General features: G+C 38.2%; 1 protein-coding gene across 16 annotated transcripts in view; it reads left to right on the top strand.

The window, feature by feature from the left end:
• LOC127646859 (disks large homolog 1-like) overlaps positions 1-23,572 on the top strand; it is a 258,238-nt gene that overhangs the window by 109,453 nt on the left and 125,213 nt on the right. Inside the window, exon 1 of one of the 16 annotated variants that reach the window (XM_052130781.1) lies at positions 18,464-18,736. The exons of 14 other annotated variants lie outside the window; for them this stretch is intronic. In XM_052130781.1, coding sequence (XP_051986741.1) covers positions 18,521-18,736 — 216 coding nt within the window. In that variant the 5' untranslated portion in view covers positions 18,464-18,520. Of the gene's footprint in view, positions 1-18,463; positions 18,737-23,572 lie in introns of those variants that run through there. One more of the 16 variants, XM_052130783.1, reaches the window with a different exon arrangement.

Below are 23,572 nucleotides of genomic sequence, written 5' to 3'. Positions count from 1 at the left end.
GTTTTGTGGAATAACCCTCCTTCTCGACAGTGTTGAGGATGAATCTGCATGTTCTATATGCTTATGCCTCCTATTGGCTGGAGTTTTTTTTGTGGAGTCTTGTAAGACATTGGGTCATTTGTTGCACTCATGTAGCAGTCGAATGTGCTGGCTCACTTGATCTTGATATAGTTCCAGATATTAGAAACTTTGTGGAGCCATTAGAATTCCCTAAACTGATGATTGAGCAAACAAAATTGTCTTTATTCTAAGATAATCTTGGGGGAGTTTGGTGAGGTAATTAAGGCCTTGCCTGTAGTCAAGGCTCCCGAGCCAGATGGCTTTGCCGCTGAATTTTTTGATCTTTTGCTACAGAACTGGCTCCACTTTTGCTAGAAGTTTATGCAGAATCATTAAAGAATGGAAAGCATCTGCCAACCATGACACAAGCCCGGATCATTCCATTTCTGAAAATGGACAAAGATCCAAGCGTATGCAAGAGTTACCATCCAATTTCCCTGATCGAGCTAGACGTAAAAATATTGTCAAAAATTTTGGCTAATTGATTAAGTAAAGTTATGACATCTCTTATACATATAGATCAGGTGGAGTTTATTTGGGGCCGCATCCCTTTTGATAAAATTAGCAAGGCTCAAGACTGCAACTAAAATGGCACAAATGTGACCAAATATAATTGACAATAATTTAAAATCTAGTCGCCACTGGCGGCAGTCGGGTTGTGTGCGTTCCTATGCTGTTTCGTTAGACTTCATCTTGTGGGTTATTGACTACATCTTTAAAATGCGCACCACTGGTGTGTCTCGCGTTGCTTTTCAGCTGTTCTGTTTCTGACAAGCTTGCTGCTCTGCACGCAGCAATAAACCCAGCGTGAGAGAGTCGTGAACAAATTACTCTTATTAATCTTTTTCATGAATAACCTGAAAAGATTTGTGGGTGTGAACTTAGGAGCTCAGGTTTGCAGTTTGAATCAGATTTACTTTCTCAGTGAATCAGCCATCGGTGCGCTCACAAATGGGAGTGCAGACATTTCAAAATAAGAGTCCCATGTGTATTTCAGGCTCTTTATAATTAAAATTCACGTATTGTATACCAGTTTTTTCTTCTTCTGGTAATTATTGATTGGGATTCGAGTAACACAATAAACGGCATCTGGGATTTCATTCAATTTGCACTCTTGTAGCCTCTGTGTCTTGGCCTTCTAGTCACAGTAAAGAAAGACTAAGGCAATACTGTAAAACAATTTAAATATATATATATATATATATATATATATATATATATATATATATATATATATATATATATATATATATATGAGATCATGCTTTTGACACTTAGGACAATTGATGGACTTTTACACAATTATTACACAAGACACAAACATTAATTGATGCTCAAGAAGACAACACGCTAAAGCATACTATGCTTTATGTAAATATCTGTAATGTAGATTGTGAAGAGTAGTATTAAATAAAAAAATATTTTATCTCTTATATTTGTACAGTTATAAAAATAAAGGGGTGCAATCATTTACGATACAAAAGAGGATGCAAACTTATCTTCTCAACTATATATATGTTAATGAAACTTCTGCTTTCTATCTTGTTTTTTTTTTCTCTCCACAATTTGGCAGGGCCAATTCCCAATGCACTTTAAATTCCTGTGGTGGTGTATTGACTTGCCTCAATCCGGGTGGCAGAGGACGAATCTCAGTTTCCTCCTCATCTGAGACAGTCAATCCACACATTTTATCATGTGGCTTGTTGAGAGTGTTACCACAGAGACCTAGCATGTGTGGAGGCTCACGCTTTTCTCCGCAGCATCCACACACAACTCCCCACATGCCCCACCGAGAGTGAGAACCACATTATAACGACCACAAGGAGGTTAACCCAACGTGACTCTACCCACCCTAGCAACCAGGCCAATTGGTTGCTTAGGAAGCCTGACTGGAGTCACTCAGCATACCCTGGATTCGAACTTGCGTCTCCAGGTGTGGTAGTCAGCATCTTTACTTGCTGAGATATCCAGGTCCCCTATCTATCTTGTTTCTGAACATCAATCTAAATCAAGCAATTTGTGATTTGGCAACTAAAAACAGTTTCAGTTTAGGAGCCAATGGCTCGTAAGTCATTTTTTGTTGTTGTCTGGAGCCCTGATTAGGCGTTTCATCAATATCACGTTTTCAGTGGTGAATAATCAGACTCTGGTTGCTGCTATCTCACTTGACACCAAAAAGAATTTGTATATGGTAGAATGGGATTATCTTTTTAAGATTTTGTAAATATACGGGTTCGGGAAAACTTTTATTGGATGGAATAAGTTACTTTATAGACACCCGGTAGCGGAGGTATAAGCAAATTGATTAATGTCAGATTATTTTACTCTGGATTGGGGCACCCGGCAGGGTTACCCTCTTTCCCCATTATTGTTCTGTCTTGCCCTGGAACCATTAGCAAACGCAATAAGAAAGGAAGATGATTTTCCAGAGGTGGTGGCGGGAGGTAGGGCACATAAGGTTTTGCTTTATGTTTATTTTATTATTCGTCTCCGAGCCTACTAGATCTATGCCTTGCCTCCACAGAATTATTAATTCCTTTTCTAAGTTCTCGGAATATAGAGTTAATTGGTCTAAATCCAAAGCTTTGACTCAGACGGTGTACTGCCTGATAACGGCTTTTCAGCCAGGTGCCTTTCAGTTGCCAAAACAGGGTATTAAGTATTTAGGGATTTTATTGCCAGCAAATTTGTATGATTTAGTTAGAGTTCATTTTGACCCTTTAATAAAAATGTTTTCAAGCAGTGTGGGCAGGTGGGCTTCATTACATTTATCTATGATTGGGAAGGTTAATGTTATTAAAATTAATTGTATTCCAAAATTCATCTACCTGCTACAGTCTCTCCCTCTAGATGTCCCCCTTTTTTATTTCAAGCAATTTGATAGCATAGCAAAGTCTTTCATTTGGAATAGTAAATGTCCCAGATTACATTTCAGGAAGCTTCGTAGGATGTTTAACAAAGGTGGGCTAGGCCTACCCAAGATTTTGTTTTATTATTATGCATTCGGTCTCAAACATTTGGCTCATTGGTCGCTTCCATATGAGAGAGCCCCTCCCTGGTTTTGTTATTGCAAAGCCTTTCTATCAAACCAACTGAAGAAGTTAAGTTACACCTAGAGGTCGACCAATATTGTTTTTTTCAGGCCGATGCCGATGGCCGATTAATGCTGCCGATTTATTTTGGCCAATATTTGGCCGATATGTGCTTGTTTTTAACCTCTTATTTGAACCTTTTATTTGAAAGATAAAATTTCTCAACAACTACATTTATTGAACACTTGACCAATCTGCACTTGTAGACTGAAATTAAAAATGTATAATGTAAAAACATATTGTATAAATAATGTATAACAAATATATTAAATAAACAAAGCAGGTGTTATGAACTGCTCCGAGACACGAAGGTTGAAATTCAAATGCATCTTTAATTAAGGGGCAATCCAGACACGTAATCCAATATTCAGAGCATCCAAGAGAAGCACAGGCATAACTAGGAATGGGTATCGTTAAGGTTTTAATGGTATTACTACGCTTACTGATACTGCTTATCGATCCGGTACTTTAACGGTATTCTTAACGGTTCTATTTGATATATATATATATATATATATAGGCACAGTGATTTAATTTCAGGAAGGTCTACTAACATTACTGTTCAGGTGTGGTCTAAAAAGAAATCTAATAAAGTAATCAATTGTAAAATAACACTGCATAGTTTATCATAGATAGATTAATGCTTATTAATGCAGAAGTTATTCATTCAAGAGCTGTAAGTGATTTTCTCTTTGCCTTTTGTTGTTTGATTCGCAGTAATGGCTCAATCGTCAGCATGTTTATTAGACAGCTTCCCCTTTAAGACAGAGTTCAGATCTAATAGGCTCCTGATGCAGCATATTTTCTCCCAACTATTTCCATAACTGGGACATATTTTTGTGTATATTTGATCGTTTAGATGCGCACATGAAACCCAAAGTAGCCTATACTTTGCTTGTCTCTTTGTTGTGTGTTTCGGAGCGCGCGCCGCCTTGGGAACGGTATCTCTTGCGCTCTTTTTATTATTATACGCGTCCCGCAATTTAGCAACAGTAGCATTTTACAACAATCACCGATCGTGCTGATTCTGACGTTAAGTTTGAGTTTTAGGGAGAAATGTCAGTGCACCGCTGTGAAGGGAAGGAAGTTGTGCTAGACAGAATGCGGCTTATGTATAAATATTCTTTTTATAATCTTTGGAAGGCGAAATCTAAAATAAAATCAGACTAATATCACAGATCTAAACCAGGCTATGTTTGAATGTTTAGTTCTGTCACTCATTTAGCAGGGCTCGTGTTGTGCTCGCTGTAGCACCGCGTGAGAGATTTCTCTCTCTCTCTCTGACTGCGAATAGCTAAATTGCATCACAGAAGAATGGTTTCATATTATTATACATAGAAATGGCTGGCAAGATAAAATAACTTTCTCTTTATAGCAATAAAGAATGTATTTTCTTAATTTCTCCAGTACCGACGGCAGAACCGATAACGTCCGAACTTACCAAAGCCAGTCCTTCAATAGCCTATAGTGCGTTGTTATATTTTTATTACTTATTTATCTGCATTGAGTGACAACCCTCTCAAATATAAGACACACAAACAGAACAAATAAAAGTCTCAGATTCACTGTCTGTAATTGCAAAATTCTTGCTTACTTATTGTGACATGATAGCAACCCTTCTGCTGTGATAATGCAACTTCAACTACGCTATCAATATCCAAAGTAACCGAACGTCGCGTTTTTCGTGTTCTTGAAGTTGGCAGTAACATATCAAAAGTTTTTAATTAAATCTAAAGAAGTTATACAAATGTAATCCTTACTGTTTTCTCCAAGGAATTTAGCTCCTTCCTTAGGCACTGAGGTCTGCTGGAAAATGACTCTAGGGGCAGCGTGCGTCGAACACGTGTTCCACAACAACACTAGGCTGCCCACAGAGGCGCCTGCCTAATAATCGGCTTGATATACTTGAATATTGGCCGATGCCGATTATGTTAAAAAATCGGCCGATTAATCGGTCGACCTCTAGTTACACCCCGTTATCTCGCATGTGCACTCGGTATGGACAAAAGTGTCCAGTGTTTAATTCGGATATTTATTTAAATGTTGCCTTGAGTATGTGGATGAACCCAAAATTATTTATTAAAAAGTCCCCTTTCTGCTAGTCAGAGTGAATTGTGAGGGGGGTTGCTTGTTGAGATCCTTTGAAAATTTGGTTCAACATTTTGGGATATCCAGATCTCAGTTTTTTATGTATTTACAGCTGCACCAGTATTTATGTAGCAAACACCCCCCTAAAGCAGCAGACACTCTGGGAGTGGTGATTACTGCTTTTGTAAAAGGTCATGACTCATGAGGCGTCAGTGTATTACTCCCTGCTAATTCAGAGTCTGGGGGACAGAGCTTTAAATTCTATCATAAGATTATGGGAGAAATATTTAAACTTAGTATTGGAGGAGGGAGTGTGGTCAAGGATTTAAAAAAAAAAACATCAAGTCTGCATCTAGAGTTGCAAGGGTGCGCCTTATGCAATTCAAGGTTTTACATCAATTTTATTGGACCCCCTCTAGATTGTCTTGGTCTTAAAGACACACCCACCTGCTGGCAATATCAATCAAAAGATGGAGACACAACCCATGTCTTTTGGTGGTGTGTTAAGATCCAAGAATGTTGAAGGTCCAGAGTTTTATGTGTGATGTATTGGGCACTCAAATTTCATTTTGCCCCAGACTTTGTATTTAGGTGATGGAGCGGTCATCAATATAGAGAATAAGCACATCAAAAATGTAATCCTAACCAGCATCATGATCGCCAGACAAATAGTTTTCAGGGGATGGAAGTCAGCTGGAGCACCCCCATTTCAGGAGTGGTGCTTGGAAATAGGGAGGGTGGTGGCTTTTGAAGAAGAGTTATTTAGAGGACTGGGGAATTTGGAATTGTTTGTGGTCAAATGGGGCCAATATCTGGTGTTCTTGGAGGGTTCTCGGGAGGGGCAGTGGAGAGAGAGGTGTAGTAGTTAATGTGTGTGATTATTATATTATTTTTTATTTTGTTTTAGTTTATTGTCTTTTTGTGTGTCTATAATTATGTGTGACCACTGCGGTGTTATTGGGGGGGTGTAAAAGGGGGGTTAAGTATTGATTCTGTTTGTATATGTTTTTCTTTTCTTTGTTTAATATATGAATCAATAAAAAAAAAATATTCACACACACAAAAAAAGATTAGATTAAATGAAATGGCTCTCTGCCAGCCCCTTGGAAATTGGATATTTGGGAGGATCTGTAGCACGTGCCTTTTCAATTACAGTCACCAAACTTTGTACACATAGAGATCTCATCAAGCTGGACAACTTTCACACCACAGACATTAGCTCTGCCCAACAGGAAGTGAGCCATTTTGGATTGTTTGAAAATGGCATGCTCTGGAATTTGAAATACTCCTCATAGGGAATTCATCTGGTTGGGACCAAACTTAGGCAATGTCATACCAATTGTGGTGGATCACTGAATTGTGAATGGATTTTTGATGTCTCAAACGGTGTCTGGCTACGCGATAAATTAACAATAAAATAGGAAGAAAGAATTGTCTCTGCATGCATAGTGTGATTTACATCAAAATTGACCCGTATGTTTGGCCTTTGACCCGTATGTTTGGCATTGATGTATCTTCTGTGGGTCATGGTCATAGCGCCACCAACTGGCAGCAGGAAATGTGGCTCTTACAACTGTATTTGAAAAAAATCTATTTACTCTTACACAAATTGCTTCAAAAAATTTTATACATTGTTTTACTAAAGCCACTGAGAGGAATCTGGGCCCACGGTGCTTGGACCCATTGATTGCTGCTTGTAGCTATATTTATTATAATTTTTTTCATTACAAATGTTATGTAATTGAAAATTGTACATTTAATTTAAGAATTGTTTTACAATCTTCTATCTGTAAGTCCCCAAGCCCCTTGTCATGTGCTCATGTTTTTTTCTAATCATTAGATGCTATATTGCATTTTAGAAGTCTTTCAATGCTCCTACATTTTTATACCATTTTCTCTTTTTGAGCATTCAAGGAACATTTTACTGTGAAGATGATAATTGGAAAATCATGCAGTGCCTGCCGACAGAAGATACGTCTGTTCAAATGTAGAGTGGCACCACATGCCATTTTCATTGTTAGCCCGAGTGCTCGACACGCCATCTCTGAAATAACTGCTCATCTCTTGCCGTGTTTACTGCCAGAATTCATCTGGCCTTGAGACTGGGAGCTTGAGGAAGTGGCAGGGGATGCTCCGAAGGCTTTTGTCCTTGTATTGTGCTATTGATTGATAGACCATAATGCTGTTGGTTGGGGAAAAAGATGAGGTAACGGCTCAAAGAGTGTGAGGTAGTAAACAAAAGAGACAGATGCTTATTATAATGGAGAGGCCCCTTTAAAATGAGTCTGAGTATTTCAACAAACGTGTCTGTGTTTGTGAGAGAAGGCTTTTTTGTCTGAGTATTTCAACAAACGCTTTTGTGGCTTTTGTGTGAGTGTGTGTAAGAGGGTATCATTGTAGTAGAAATGGGTTTATGTTGACCAGAGTTTAAGAAATCCTTCCCTACACTTAATTTATTAAATTTGACTTTTGATAGGTTGTAGTAGGTTAACTGATTTATTCACCAAACCACACTAGCTTCCATATTACAGAACTACAGAAAAATGTGTAGTTGCTTTTTTATTATATGATCCATGAAACAACAATTTCAAATGAGTTGTTTTCAATAACTATTGCACATACTTAAACAAACCTCTAGCCCTAAATATTAAATGATGGCAATTAGCTCATACCACACGTTTGTGATTCATAAACGATACGTCGATTTGTGTGACTTGTTGACAAGAGGTGTGCTGTTACTTTTGTAACTGATCAATGTACTGTAGGATTTTTGCCTTGTGGACAATTAACCAGGCAACAAATCTGATAAACTTACATTGAAATGGAGACCCACGACATATCTAGGGACAAGAAAAGTACAACCTCCTAGCAACTACACAAAACACTTTAGCAACCACTGTACAACTCCCTAGTAAACACAGAGAAAGTCCTAGCAAACACAAAGCTATGCACTAACAACCACCTAACACCACTTAGCAACTGCAAAGCAATTTATTGGCAAAGAAAGGCTATGAAAATGGAAGAAAATAAATCTAGTTATATGTACTGATGGGGGCGCGCAAGGGATAAAGGCGGCCGGTGACGACAGTTCGAGAGAGAGAGAGAGAATGACATGCAGCTGCTATGTGTTTATGTATACAGGTGAAACTCGAAAAATTAGAATATCGTGCAAAAGTTCATTAATTTCAGTAATTCAACTTAAAAGGTGAAACTAATATATTATATAGACTCATTACAAGCAAAGTAAGATATTTCAAGCCTTTATTTGATATAATTTGGATGATTATGGCTTACAGCTTATGAAAACCCCAAATTCAGAATCTCAGAAAATTAGAATATTACATGAAATCAATAAAAAAAAGGATTTTAAATACAGAAATGTCGGCCCTCTGAAAAGTATAATCATGCATATGTACTCAGTACTTGGTTTGGGCCCCTTTTGCATTAATTACTGCCTCAATGCGGCGTGGCATGGATGCTATCAGCCTGTGGCACTGCTGAGGTGTTATGGAAGACCAAGATGCTTCAATAGCGGCCTTCAGCTCTTCTGCATTGTTTGGTCTCATGTCTCTCATCTTTCTCTTAGCAATGCCCCATAGATTCTCTATGGGGTTCAGGTCAGGCGAGTTTGCTGGCCAATCAAGCACAGTAATACCATGGTCATTGAACCAGGTTTTGGTACTTTTGGCAGTGTGGGCAGGTGCCAAGTCCTGCTGGAAAATGAAGTCAGCATCTCCATAAAGCTTGTCTGCTGAAGGAAGCATGAAGTGCTCTAAAATGTCCCGGTAGACGGCTGCGTTGACTCTGGACTTAATAAAGCACAGTGGACCAACACCAGCCGATGACATGGCTCACCAAACCAACACAGACTGTGGAAACTTCACACTGGACTTCAAGCATCTTGGATTGTGTGCCTCTCCATTCTTCCTCCAGACTCTGGGACCTTGGTTTCCAAATGAGATGCAAAATTTGCTCTCATCAGAAAAGAGGACTTTGGACCACTGAGCAACAGACCAGTTCTTTTTTTCTTTAGCCCAGATAAGACGTTTGACATTTGAAGCCCATGTCCAGGACCCGCCTGTGTGTGGTGGCTCTTGATGCAGTAACTCCAGCCTCAGTCCACTCCTTGTGAAGCTCCCCACACATTTGAATGGCCTTTTCCTGACAATCCTCTCCAGGCTACAGTCATCCCTGCTGCTTGTGCACCTTTTTCTTCCACACTTTTCCCTTCCACTTAACTTTCTATTAATGTGCTTTGATACAGCACTTTGAGAACATCCAACTTCTTTTGCAATTACCTTTTGAGGCTTTCCCTCCTTGTGGAGGGTGTCAGTGATGGTTTTCTGCACAACTGTCAGGTCAGCAGTCTTCCCCATGATTGTGAATTCAACTGAACCAGACTGAGAGACCATTTAAAGGCTCAGGAACCCTTTGCAGGTGTTTAGCTGATTAGAGTGTGATACTTTGAGCCTACAATACTGAACCTTTTCACAATATTCAAATTTTCTGAGATTCTGAATTTGGGGTTTTCATAAGCTGTAAGCCATAATCATCCAAATTATATCAAATAAAGGCTTGAAATATCTTACTTTGCTTGTAATGAGTCTATATAATATATTAGTTTCACCTTTTAAGTTGAATTACTGAAATTAATGAACTTTTGTACGATATTCTAATTTTTCGAGTTTCACCTGTATATACAAATATTTATGTGATTTGACTTAAACTATCTTTTGGTCATGGTTTACTTTTCAATTATTATTATTTTGTTTATAGATAGAAGAAGATAGAAGATAAAATAGATTTGTATTAGCCAGGTAAGATTACTCATACAAGGAATTTGATTTGGGGTAGTTGACGTGACGTGGCTTTTTCACCGTCACAGAAGAAAAAAAAGAAATGATTTCACATTTTCATCATTTAGAATACTGTAAATGGTTAAACATTTTCTTGTTTTACATGAATTTGTTGTTTTAATATCAGAGTTATTTTTAATTTTTTTATAACTTTGAGCCAAATCTCAAAATCGTCCTATGGTGTGACGGTAGACAAAATTATTTCATAAATATTAACTTTTATAAATAAAGAAAATAATGTTTAAAAATCTTAATGGACACTCCTGGCATAATTGTGCAAGTGTCTATTTCACTAAGTGGTCATCAGTTTTCCTATACATACATTTGTTAAAGTGTAGGAATTTCATAAAGTTTGTCACAGAAAAAAATGTCCTTTGGTGTTATGCAATAACCTGATATTAAGTTGGGCAATATCATGGACAACTACATTTATTTGAAAGAAACCATTCAAGGTCATGTGACTGAATACCCCTATGAAGCCCATGAGCAGTGCACATGGTAAGTATTTCTCTCAGAATTGTTCAAATATTTAACTATGTTTTCAGACCACTGAAGTTGTTAAGTTTTGTTGTCCTTTGGTGTGACACCCCTAAATTAATTTTTTAATTCAAATTTGTATTTTTAAAAGCAGGACTATATAATATTATGCAAATGTATCATGCCAATTGCTAATGACAGTTCAGCTAGCATTAGCATGGTTTTTAACATGCCACAAAAGCTCAAATGTCCTTTGGTGTGACAGGAAATGTCCTTTGGTGTGACACTTTGGCCTGTCACACCATAGGACACAGATGTCACACAATAGGACAAGACCTCCTTAAGAAGCTATTAAAACAAATAGATAAAGTTTGTTAACATACTTTTCATTCTTTTTTGACCAGTTTTGATGATTTTAAATTCAATAATGACTTACATTTGAATGTTTATTGCCATTTTTTGGAGACTACATAAAATTTTCTGAAGTGTTACTAAAACTATAATGTGTAATGTAACAACTATAAACAAATATAAAGTACATAAATACAGTGCTACTACTTATAATGCTACTTTTTTAGAACAGAAAGAACTGAGGGAGAGATGAGTGCAAAAGAGAGGACCAGACAGTATAGGGAGCGAATTAAAAAGGATCCAAAGAGAAAGGATGCGATCCTAAGAGAACAATGGAGAAAGTAAATCAAACTGAAATGTTGCCATATACATCTTAAAATAATTCAGGGATCTTGCTGAGTAACTGAATGACTGCTTATTATTCAGTATCAGAATAGACCTGTGTGAGGTTCAGGTTCAACAATATTACATAATAAGCTTGTTATTACACAATAATAAACTATATTGTGTTTTATAAGAAATTAATAAGTAAGTGGTTACATTTGTAGGGAAAACACAGTAGGTCATGAGTTCATAATTAAGTATACATTACATTAATTTCTCTGTTGATCCATTAATCAATATTCTATCATTATTTCAAACAGATAACATACACTCACCTAAAGGATTATTAGGAACACCTGTTCAATTTCTCATTAATGCAATTATCTAATCATCCAATCACATGGCAGTTGCTTCAATGCATTTAGGGGTGTGGTCCTGGTCAAGACAATCTCCTGAACTCCAAACTGAATGTCAGAATGGGAAAGAAAGGTGATTTAAGCAATTTTGAGCGTGGCATGGTTGTTGGTGCCAGACGGGCCGGTCTGAGTATTTCACAATCTGCTCAGTTACTGGGATTTACAAAGAATGGTGTGAAAAGGGAAAAACATCCAGTATGCGGCAGTCCTGTGGGCGAAAATGCCTTGTTGATGCTAGAGGTCAGAGGAGAATGGGCCGACTGATTCAAGCTGATAGAAGAGCAACTTTGCCTGAAATAACCACTCGTTACAACCGAGGTATGCAGCAAAGCATTTGTGAAGCCACAACACGCACAACCTTGAGGCGGATGGGCTACAACAGCAGAAGACCCCACTGGGTACCCTTCCAGCAGGATAATGCACCATGTCACAAAGCTCGAATCATTTCAAATTGGTTTCTTGAACATGATAATGAGTTCACTGTACTAAAATGGCCCCCACAGTCACCAGATCTCAACCCAATAGAGCATCTTTGGGATGTGGTGGAACGGGAGCTTCGTGCCCTGGATGTGCATCCCACAAATCTCCATCAACTGCAAGATGCTATCCTATCAATATGAGCCAACATTTCTAAAGAATGCTTTCAGCACCTTGTTGAATCAATGCCACGTAGAATTAAGGCAGTTCTGAAGGCGAAAGGGGGTCAAACACAGTATTAGTATGTGTTCCTAATAATCCTTTAGGTGAGTGTATGTTAAATCACTACTCAAAACAGCCGAACACACTCGTGCACGGAGACTGAAAGGAGAAATAAATTAGATATATGTTAAATTACTACCTATAATAAGATATTATAAGCATCAATGCTTTCTTATTGATGGATCTATAAGTATCAAAGTTACTTTTGGTGTGATATGTTTTGCACAGTTTATATTGCTGAAAAATAAAAACAAATGTCTTCCTTTATAATTGTTACAATAAACACTATATATGCTGACTCATTATGCAATGACTATCTTTGTCCTTTGGTGTGACGTTTTGTCCTATGGTGTGACAAACATAAAACAACATAAAAATATACTTATTTTAAAATATCTTTTAAAAAAAGAGTCAAGTTTGGCATTAGGGGAGTTACAATAATATATCCTCTTAGATGGGTACAATTTCAAACAGTTTTGTAAGGTTGGCGAAAAAGTTTTATTGACATTTGTAGGGAAAAGTTTATCAAGTTCATCTATTCATGGTGAAAATTATTCTAATTAGTACTTTCATGTAAAATAAATAGCACTTTAATTAAAAAATGTTTGAATAATGTGAACAATTCTCTCAAGTATTTTTTTTTATGTTATTGAATATAATTTCTTAGTACTTTTTAAATGTCACACCATAGGACATATTTACAGTACTGTTGAGTGAAAACGTGAAAAAAATATGTGAAGTTATTGACAAAATGAGTGACCACTACTATTTTCTGAAACTACAGTTTTCATACTCCATAAATGTATGTATTTTTTCTTAAAAAGTTATGTTTTCCAAAAAAAGTACTTTTTCTTGGCCATTTGTCAACTACCCTTTGGCAGTTGCAGACAAAGGACATAGGTTTAGACATTAATGGCTGTGTGTTGAGTGATTTTGAGGGGACAGCAAATTTACACTGTTATACAAGCTGTACACTCACTACTTTACATTGTAGCAAAGTGTCATTTCTTCAGTGTTGTCACATGAAAAGATATAATCAAATATTTACAAAAATGTGAGGGGTGTACTCACTTTTGTGAGATTCTGTACATAAGACAAACTTGCTTATGAGTACAGACATGTAATACAACACAGTAAATATAAATATGTGCAAATAGATAAAGAGAGAAAAGAAGAGGTGTACAACAGTGAATAACCTGTATACAATATGTACTGCATGTATGTATGGACAGAGAGTGCAAATGCAAATGAACAGAGATACACTAAAAATGGCTCATGATATTAGGGAGAGCAGCACCACCTATGTTCTTATGTGTTCAGCAAAGATACAGCTCTAGGAAAAAACTGTTCTTGTGTCTTGTTGTTTTTGTTCTATTGGACCTGAATCTCCTTCCTGATGGAAGATGCTGGAAAATACAGTGGGTAGGATGTGAAGAGTCCTCTGTTAGTATTTTAATTGCTCACTTTCAGCATCATGTATCATAAAGATCTTTTATAGAAGGCAAACTACAGCCAATGTTTTTTTTAGCTGTCCTGATGATGTGCTGGAGTATCATCCTCTCACATGTGGTAATTGATCCAAACCACACAGAAATGGTTGAAATGAGGACAGTTGGCTGTATAGAATTGTGTCATCAGTGCTTGTGGGAGGTTGAACTTTCTTAGCTGCCACAAGAGTTATATACTTTGCTGTGCCTTTTAGTAATGGAAGCAGTGATATTGTCCCATTTTAGGTCATGGGAGATTATTGTCCCTAAGAACTTAAAGGTTTTTTGACTACAACAGGTGATCCGTTGATGACTAGGGGGAATGAGGGTGGAGGTGATCTTCTAAAGTCTACAATCATCTCCACTGTTTTTACAGCGTTCAGCTCTAGGTTGTTAGCAATGTACCAGGACGCCAGACGTTCCACCTCCAGTCTGTATGCAAACTCTTCGTTGTTTGTAATGAGGAAGATGAGTGTTGTATCATCTGCAAACTTTAAGATTTTAATGGAGGGCTCCTTAGCAGTGCAGTCTTTGGTATATAGCGAGTAGAGTTATGGAGAGAGTACGCAGCCCTGTGGTGCCCCAGTGCTGAGAGTCAGTGAGTCAGAGGTATGTTTACCTAGTTTCACACGCTGCTTCCTATTTGTCAGGAAGTCAGTGATCCAGAGACAGATGGAGTCTGGTACAGCCTGCTGGACCAACTTGGTTTGTAAAAGCTTGGGAATGATTGTATTAAATGCAGCACTGAAGTCCATCAGTGCTGCTGTCAGGCGGTCGGGCCAATGCCGGATCCGGCCATGCCGCACCAGGATCCAAACAGAGGCAGTGGGCCAAGCATAGCTCCAGTGAAGAACTGCCTTCGTCTTCCTCTCGCTGGCAGCAACTGGTGGCCTTTTTCACGCGACGCAATGCCTCTGTTAGTATTTTAATTGCTCACTTTCAGCATCATTTATCATAAACATCTTGTATAGAAGGCACACTACTTCCTATTTGTCAGGAAGTCAGTGATCCAGAGACAGATGGAGTCTGGTACAGCCTGCTGGACCAACTTGGTTTGTAAAAGCTTGGGAATGATTGTATTAAATGCAGCACTGAAGTCCACAAACAAAATCCTAATTTACAATCCAGCCGAGGTGTAAAGTAACGATTTACAAATACTCACTTTACTGTAATTAAGTAGTTTTCTCTAGGAATTGTACTTTTAAGTAGTTTAAAAATTGTATACTTTTACTTGAGCACATTTTAAGTGCTGTAACTGTACTTTTACTGTGCTATTTTCCCACCATTTGTGTTTGCTACTTCTTTGTCCTGTTTTTATTTTTATCCATCAACATGATTGGCTAGGGAGAGTCTCGTGACTCCCATCAAATCAAATCACACACTTGAACAGCAGCTGCAGATTTGGCTCAATCTTTTCAAGCACAGTTCGTCTAAACATCACGGCAGCACCTAAAAGGGTTTTTCGCAGGGAAAAAGGCCAATTGCTTGATTGTGTCTTGTGAGTTTAAGCCAGATATCATCATTAATCCTGCCTTGAAGAAACATACTGAGGTAAATACATTTTTTCTTCTTACTAGATTCTGTGTGTCAATAATGTAGCCTGTAAATTATCTATCTATCACTGAGATTATTGGGTTGATGTGAGAGATTAAGGCGATGTTATCAATAGAGATGTTCGCGATATGTATGATAAACTTCTGAGCAAGTTTCTATACTTAGCCTATGTTCAACGTCTAGAAGAGGGGTGTTCATTACATCGATCACAATAGTAAGACAACCACTGGTTTGTTGATCTAGATAAAATATAAAAGATTGTGTTTTTATTTCCTGACGTCTGTAGCTGCGTGTTGTTTGATTGACAGGTGGTTGCCGGATAATATTTGAGTGCTAATACTATCAAATTCACTTTGTAATGCTGCAAATGCCTTTGTTTATGAGACATTAATGTAAATTCAGTCGGTTGGGCCTGAAAAAAATCGTAGTTGCATCAAAATTTTGGACTTGATTTGCACATTGAACCGAATAGAGCACTGTCTAGTAGGCAGTAAGTTATGTCTTTGGATGACGACATCGTGGCTGCATCGGAGAGCGTTACAGCAGTGTTTGATGCTGATGACTGTTTGACACAGATGCCCCCCCCCCCCCGAAAAGGCTACACAGCTACACACTACCCTCAACTGTGGAGCGGTCCCAGACTGCTTCCGCCCTGCATGCCATGGCCCCTCCTGCAACCAACACCACCAACCAAACCTGCCGCCATGGGCCATGCCCCACCGAGGGTGTTCTCCTGTGGCTTTCTAGAATCCTAGATTCATACATTTAACTTGTTTCACTGGACCATTTAAAATGAACTCGTGAATTTTGTAAAATTTGTTAAATTCTAAAAAGAATCTTAAAGGAAATGATGACCATTTACAAGACCTATACATGCTGATTATAGCCTACCTCTTAAATTCTAACCTAAAATCTAGTTTTGATATAGCCTATCATTCATTTTACACAAGAATTTTACTGCAATAGTCATTCTAAAGAACAGCATGACATGACATCTGGATTTTCAAGATGTCCGTTGAATTGGTAAACCATGGTGAGGGGTCCACAGCAACAATCATGACAAATAAACGCACAGTGTTTTTATGTAATTGCTGATGAATTATTGATACACTCCAACATTTAGAAGGTCAGATTTAAATGAGAATGCTGGGAAGCATGTCCTGAGGCATTGTCTCAAGGCAGTGATGTGTTCCAATGTAACATGTAGTCTTTGGAATGTATGGATTTACAAGTTGAGCTGTTGTTTACATCTTCTGCAAAGAAATTTGTATTTTAGTATACATTTTTTTAACCATTATTATATATATAAAAAATATATTTTATTTATACATTTATTTAATAAATAATTTTAGATGCAGATTTAGTGACATTATTTTCTGTTACTAATGTCATGGTTTGGTTTGCATGGACTTGCAAATAGAGCTGTTGTTGTGACCATAGACCTGCAGAATAAATCAATAATAATTAAAAATATTGAATATTGGAGCATTTTTAAATATATATTTTTTTATAATTTATTTTTTAAGTAACTGTTCTAAAAGATAATGCCCTGTGGTTTCATAAATTGTAATTTCTCCATTTTTGTTCGCTGGTTTAGTGCATTTTTTTTCCATTACCAAATAAAGCTGTCATGCTTTTGTTTGTTTGTTTTTCCCTTCCTTCTTGAAAATTGCCAGTAGCTCTGATGCCTGTAGCCAGTATCTTCGATCAGATGCTGTGCAGTATGTGCCCATTATATGTGTTTCTTTAATTTCTATTAAAGCACTGTGAATATAAGCTATTTAGGTGGAGGAGAACGCAGTGCTCAGGCTCTGTGGGGTGGCTTGCTTTATTTGATGTGGAAGCTGTTGCCATGGTTTTGGTCCTAGGGAAATAGAGGCACATGCCGTGACAATGTCTGTTACCTCATTTGACACCTGTGGCACACCTTGGATAGTTTTTACCAGCACAGAGCTGCCATCAATAGCTTTGACTGCAGAGCATTGCCATGGTGGAGATGTGCAATAATTCTAGTCTTATTAACAAAGACGTGGTTATTTTTGAATTTGCTTTCTCTTTTTTTCCTGCTTGTGAAGGCACAGCCTTTTGTCTCTCCCTCACTGAATCAAATGTGTGTGGAAAGCGACTGCAGTGTGTGAAAACCGATCTGTGTCAGAAGGAGCATCCAGACAGCATGGAATCAGCTTCATATGAATGTGTACTACACGCTCTCTTCTTGGAATTTCCTTTAAATCTGGATCTCACTGGATCTTGTACTCTGTCTCTCTTATGTTCAGAGCTGTGAGTATGTTTGATAGCACAAAGTTTTATAATGATTAGGTAATCATATCTTTTCAAACAATGAAGCTTTTAGCCTAAAGTGCAAGAGGAGAAAAATCAATAGCGTTGCTGAAATAGTTTTGTGGCGTGACTTGACTGGCTCTAATAATCAGCCATAGAACTGGCGTCCTCTCGGCATGGCCATGCCTAGGAAGAAAAGGATCACAATAACACCAATCGTTTCTTTTTCGTCAGGGTGCCACCCTGAATGCTGGCATCTATATTTAATCTGCAGTGGAAGGCTTTCTTTTGCTTTTAAAGAAGTGATGTGATTTATACCTGCTTGTGGACAATCTTGTAGCCCCAGTCCATTTAGATTAAGAATCCCTTGAGAACTGTGGGCTTTCTACTGCAACACTTGCCAGTTAATTGAACCCATTTCCTGCCTCTCCAGGCTCTTAGGTTCTCCCCCATGCACAGAGAGCTACCCACTCCTTCATTGATCCTCTCTTCAGTCTCTTCTCGTCTGGAGCCCAAGTCAGAGCCCAGAGTAGTGTGCTTTGCTCGTGGGCAGCTGGATCACCTCCTCCCTTCCTACTGCCCACTCCACCTTCAAGCATGAGACTGCTGCACACTTGATCTTCAAGCTGGTGAGGACAGGAAGGTTGTGAGTCAGCCAATGGATGGATTTAAGGCTGTCGGCTTTAACATTACACTTGCATTTGCACTTGCATTCTGTCGTTACATTTGGGAGAGGATGCTGTAACCTTATCTAGGTGCTCCCTCCTACAACTGCCACGCTTCCACTTTTTCCGAACTGTCTCGGCGCTGTTGTCGCTCTGGCCCCAAGGGCTGTGATGAACTACATCTTCGGTAACAACACGTTGTACCCGCGAGGCGGTCGGGCCAATGCCGGATCCGGCCATGCCGCACCAGGATCCAAACAGAGGCAGTGGGCCAAGCATAACTCCAGTGAAGAACTGCCTTCGTCTTCCTCTCGCTGGCAGCAGCTGGTGACCTTTTTCACGCGACGCAATGCCTTCGGCGACTGCATCACAGCAGGAGCGAGCCAGGTAACTCTTAGTCACAGCATACCTACTGCATGGGATTCATTTACACTTCAGCAAAGTGTGGGAAGTCCCCACTGTAATCTAGCATGAACACATTTTACTTCATGTTTTAGTAGAAAAGGTTTGGTTTGGTTGGGTCTTCTAGACTGAAGTGATACATGTTTAAGTGCTTAGATTGTCCTATTATGTTTGCATATTGATGTTGGACAATTACATATTTTTTATGAAAAACGGCTTTTCCTGCTGAATCGATATTCAGATTTGATGCATTTATCTTTCTGCATGACTTTGCTTTGTAAAAACATGTGTCGATATAAAGCCACTGATGGAATTATGAATTACATTTGCTTCATGTTATGGAATTAGCAGCATTTTTTCAAGCATTCTAAGGTCCATTTAATTGAGAGTTACAATATATAATAGTACTGGACGTTTAAAGTATCTGCTTCCCATTGGTAGAGGAAAGCACTCAGTAGGTGAATGATAGCCCTCTTGTATCTAATCATATGAAGTGATTTACCGCTCCTCTGTGGCCGTGAGTTACCAGAGGAAGCATATCAAAAAGCATTTGGTCAGGTAGGCTGGTTCTGAACCCAAGGACAAACGGTCAAACATTGCGTTGTGTGTCTAATGTCCTGAAATGTAAGCTGGACTAATAGACGCTCCAACAAAGGGCTTTACAGTCTGTTCTTTTATTCCTTCCATTGACTTTGTTACCACATTGTGATAACTTCCTTTCTTTTTCATGAATGCTTTTAAAAGGCCAAACCAGCAATTCTTGCCAAGGATACCTATACAATATAACACAACATCCATCCATCCATCCATCCATCCATCGTCAACCGCTTATCCTGTGTACAGGGTCGCGGGGGGCTGGAGCCTATCCCAGCTAACATTGGGCGAAAGGCGGGGGACACCCTGGACAGGTCGCCAGTCCATCGCAGATAACACAACATGTGCTTTTATAAAGATAGAGTGAAAACATTAAATGGATAATCCCCTCCAAAATGAAATTTACTGATTTACCTGATGTGATTTACCTCGTATTTTTCAAAATCTTTCTTCTGTGAAGCATGAGGGTAAATTTTGGGCAGAAAACATTTATGTAGTTGCGTGTTTGGTAAACATTTCAGCTCTTGAATAGGGATTTGTGGGTTGAATAATTGTACAACAGTTCTTAACAGTAGTCCATGAACAATATTGAACTGCTAACAAATGGATGCTTCCAACGTGGTTAGTTAATATATGCAAGTTATTGCAAATTTATAACAGTTTGACAAATTTGGGATTTTACATGTTCTCTCTTTTTAAATGTATGTTTTGGGTATCAGTAAACTAGTTTAATCAACAAACAAACAAATATTTGTATTTGAAACTAAATTACATTAATTCTTGCCACACTGATTCTGTTATACCTCCCTTTCATACTTTACCATATGAAAAGCAACAAGCCACCATGCATAGAAGAGGTCAAAAGTTTGTGATACAAGTCAATGCAACTTAAATTTAAAGGCATTATGATGATCACTGAAAACCTTACAAGAATGTGCCCTTGCAGATACAGCTTGTTTCTTAAAAGTTTGCACTCAGTGATCCATCTGATATTTTTGATGCTGTTAGCATAATGTAATCATCAATATATATTCTCTTCACTTAGCATTGCATTTTAAGATTGTCACATTAGAGGTGTATCCTTATGGTTTGTCTGGAAGTCTAGAATGTATCAATCTTCCTTAGTATAAAAAACTATATAGCTTGTCATTTGCATGATGTGCGGTATCTTCAATCAATGTTAACCATATTTATAGGTTACAGCTGTATGTATCAAATGACAAGTACCTCACAAGATAAAAACAGACTTTTGGCATAGCCTTGATCTCACAAAGGGAGGATTATTATTGTAAAGACTCCAATGTAATATGAAGCCATTGTCTGTAAGATGTACAGCCTATTTAAAGTCATGGATCGCCTAATGAAAAAATACATACATGTAATTCTGTGGTTTTGAATAACTAGTATTGAATTCAAAATTATTTATGAGCATGAGTATGAAACTCAGGAGGGAAATGTAACAGCTAAATAATTGAATAATTTTTTAGTTCCACTTTATATTATTTGTCTTAATTACTTTGTACTTTTTATGAATGAAGCATTTGATACAATGTACTTATTGTGTAGATAAGAGTTGTTCGGCTGCTACAAAGGTTAGGGGTTAAGAGTAAGGGTTATGGTTAGGGGACCCTAAATAAACCGTGTAAGAGTATTGAGTATGCAAAATCACAAGACTTTTTGCAGAATGAAGTAGCAGTATATGTACACAAAGTGCATTGTGCAAATACTTGAAGTACATAGTAGTTAAAACAATGAATCACATAAAATTGAAAATACTGTCATAATTTACTCACTCTTATGTCATTTCAAACCCATATGACATTTCTTCATTGGTTGGTGCACAAACAGCCGCTTTAATGAATTTCAAACAATGGCAGTGGATAGTGCCACACTGTAAAGCTTAAGAAAGAACCAAAAGTATCATAAAAGTGGTCCAACTGTGTCATATTCCAAGGCAAACGATACGTTTTGGTGATAAACAACACAAAATTGTTGTCATTTCTCAGCAGAAATCTTGACAATAGGTGCTCAGCCTAAGTTCTCACATAAATATGGGTTTGGAACAGCATGAGGGTGAGTAAATTATAACAGAGATTTCAGTTTTGGGTAAACTATTGCTTTAAAGACACAATAATAATTGGGACCTTTTTTTTGTTTGTTTGTTTCTTTTACTCTAAAAAGAGACAGGAAGAGTATGGCATCTGGTGGAAAATACTTTCCCTTATTTCCTGTGAAGCACGTGTTTTTGTTGCAATGCTTCCAATTCTGGGCTGCCTAGTTATAATTAAATTCAATTAAGGATAGGATTTGAAGTACCATGGAAAATAAATTGTGATTGAGTAATGCTCTGGCTCTTTAGCCTTTTTGTATCTAGTTTACAGGATGTCATTATGCTCTTTGTCTTTTGCATGTGTGTTTATGTGTACTGTATGCAGCACATCTGTAAGATTTGTCCCTGTTCTACAATACTGGTTTCTGTTGATCTATTTCTGGTAAAGGCATCACTGTAATGATATGCCAAGCTCCATACATCCTCCTACCAAGATGTCAGCCAGTTCTCCCAAAGCATATACTACTGCACCTCATTGTGTGTGTGGCACAGGTGGAATTGGCTGGTGAATTAATTAATTGTCACATTACCAGTTAGCTAGCCAGTCATGGGAACTTTTATTGTTGGCATGTTTCTGAGTGATACTACCCTAATGAAAGACAATAATAGTTGTATACCTCAAAGGTGCAGCTAAAATCCCAGCATAGTTTGTGAAATTGCTTTTCTTAATTCAAGAAAGAACCAGTTTAAGATCAGTAGAGCTCCAGTCATCCTAAGAGTATGCATAGCCTTGCATCGTGCAAAAGGCAGGTTTCGCTGCAGTTTCAGCTGTTGCCATGGCATTGCCATAGCAATTGTAAAGCAAGAACATTTCATAATGTGGCACCGCTTATTTATATATTTCTCATATCCATTGAGCATAGAGCTTTCTATGACAGCGTCTCTTTCAACAGGGACGGTGTGCAGGTGGAAATTTAGCTCTTGGGTAAACAGCAGATGAACCAGTTATAGCTTCATCAATCACCATTGTAATTGCCACCCAATCGCCCTCCGTGACCCTGCCCATTAACCCTATTATTTGAGCTTAGACAAAAAAAGAGGGACCCTCCTTCCTGGCATAGTTTATAGCTTTAGCAATGTTGTAGTAGATAAACATTTCTTCTAAGGCTGACGAGTATCTTTAAACTGAAGAGATTGAGCACTCCTGTGTTCATGCTGGCCGGGGGAGGTGGAGGAAAGAGAGATCTGTGGGCTGTGTGTGTGTAGGAGACATTCTCTATAAGGAATCATGGCAACAGGAATGAACATTTTGCTTTCTTGTTTAAGACAGTACAGATCCTGTTTCAGCACATCCTCTTGCTTTTGTTTGTATGGGAGAAAACATTATATGTGTGTTTGCTGAGGGAAGAGTGAATTCAGTTCTCATTAATTGATAATTTGCCATTAATCTGATGCTTTAATCCACAAAAATGTATTGTAGATCGTTTGCAGTGACAGATCCTCTCGACTGGATTGCGGTTAAATGTGTTGTACAAGTGACTGGGTCAGCACAACTCATATAGAAACCAGTGGAATTAAAATGACACAGTTATGATTGTTTTACTAAAACTACAGCTACATACTACCGAACTATACCAGACAGTTTACTGTTGTGTTGCACTATTGTATGTTTTGTACGTCATTCGTTGTACTACGATCAAGAAACCAGTGTATTCGCTTACATTTATCCTGTATATTTGACTTTGCAAGCAAGGTAGCTTGCAATTCATCAGCTTTAGCAGGCAAGATCAAGTTAGCTAAAATTACACAGATCAATCCTTATGGCACTATATTTCACATGCTTTGCAGTTAGGCAAGCGTACCTGTCCAATAAGAAGAATGCCAATTCAGGGTCTGTTTTGGTCTACAAAACCGAACGAAGGTCCCTCCAGGAATCAAATGTCATGCCGATGTTCTCCAGTTTTCGCTCGACCACAATTACGTTCCCGCTTAGCCTGATTAGATTCAGTAGATAAAAGTTTTTGTTGTTTTTGCTAACTCTGAGTTTGTGTAGGAGTCGGTGTTGTGCTGGGAGCCGGACGTTTGCTGGGTTCCATTTCTAAGATAACGTTACTGTGGAGCGGAGGGGGGGCGCGGCCGATCAGAATATCGCGCGCCCGGTCCCCAATCGGCCTGAT

The sequence above is a fragment of the Xyrauchen texanus genome, chromosome 7, assembly GCF_025860055.1.
Source record: "Xyrauchen texanus isolate HMW12.3.18 chromosome 7, RBS_HiC_50CHRs, whole genome shotgun sequence".
Taxonomy (NCBI): domain Eukaryota; kingdom Metazoa; phylum Chordata; class Actinopteri; order Cypriniformes; family Catostomidae; genus Xyrauchen; species Xyrauchen texanus.
This window is presented reverse-complemented; position numbering and strand designations above follow the sequence as displayed.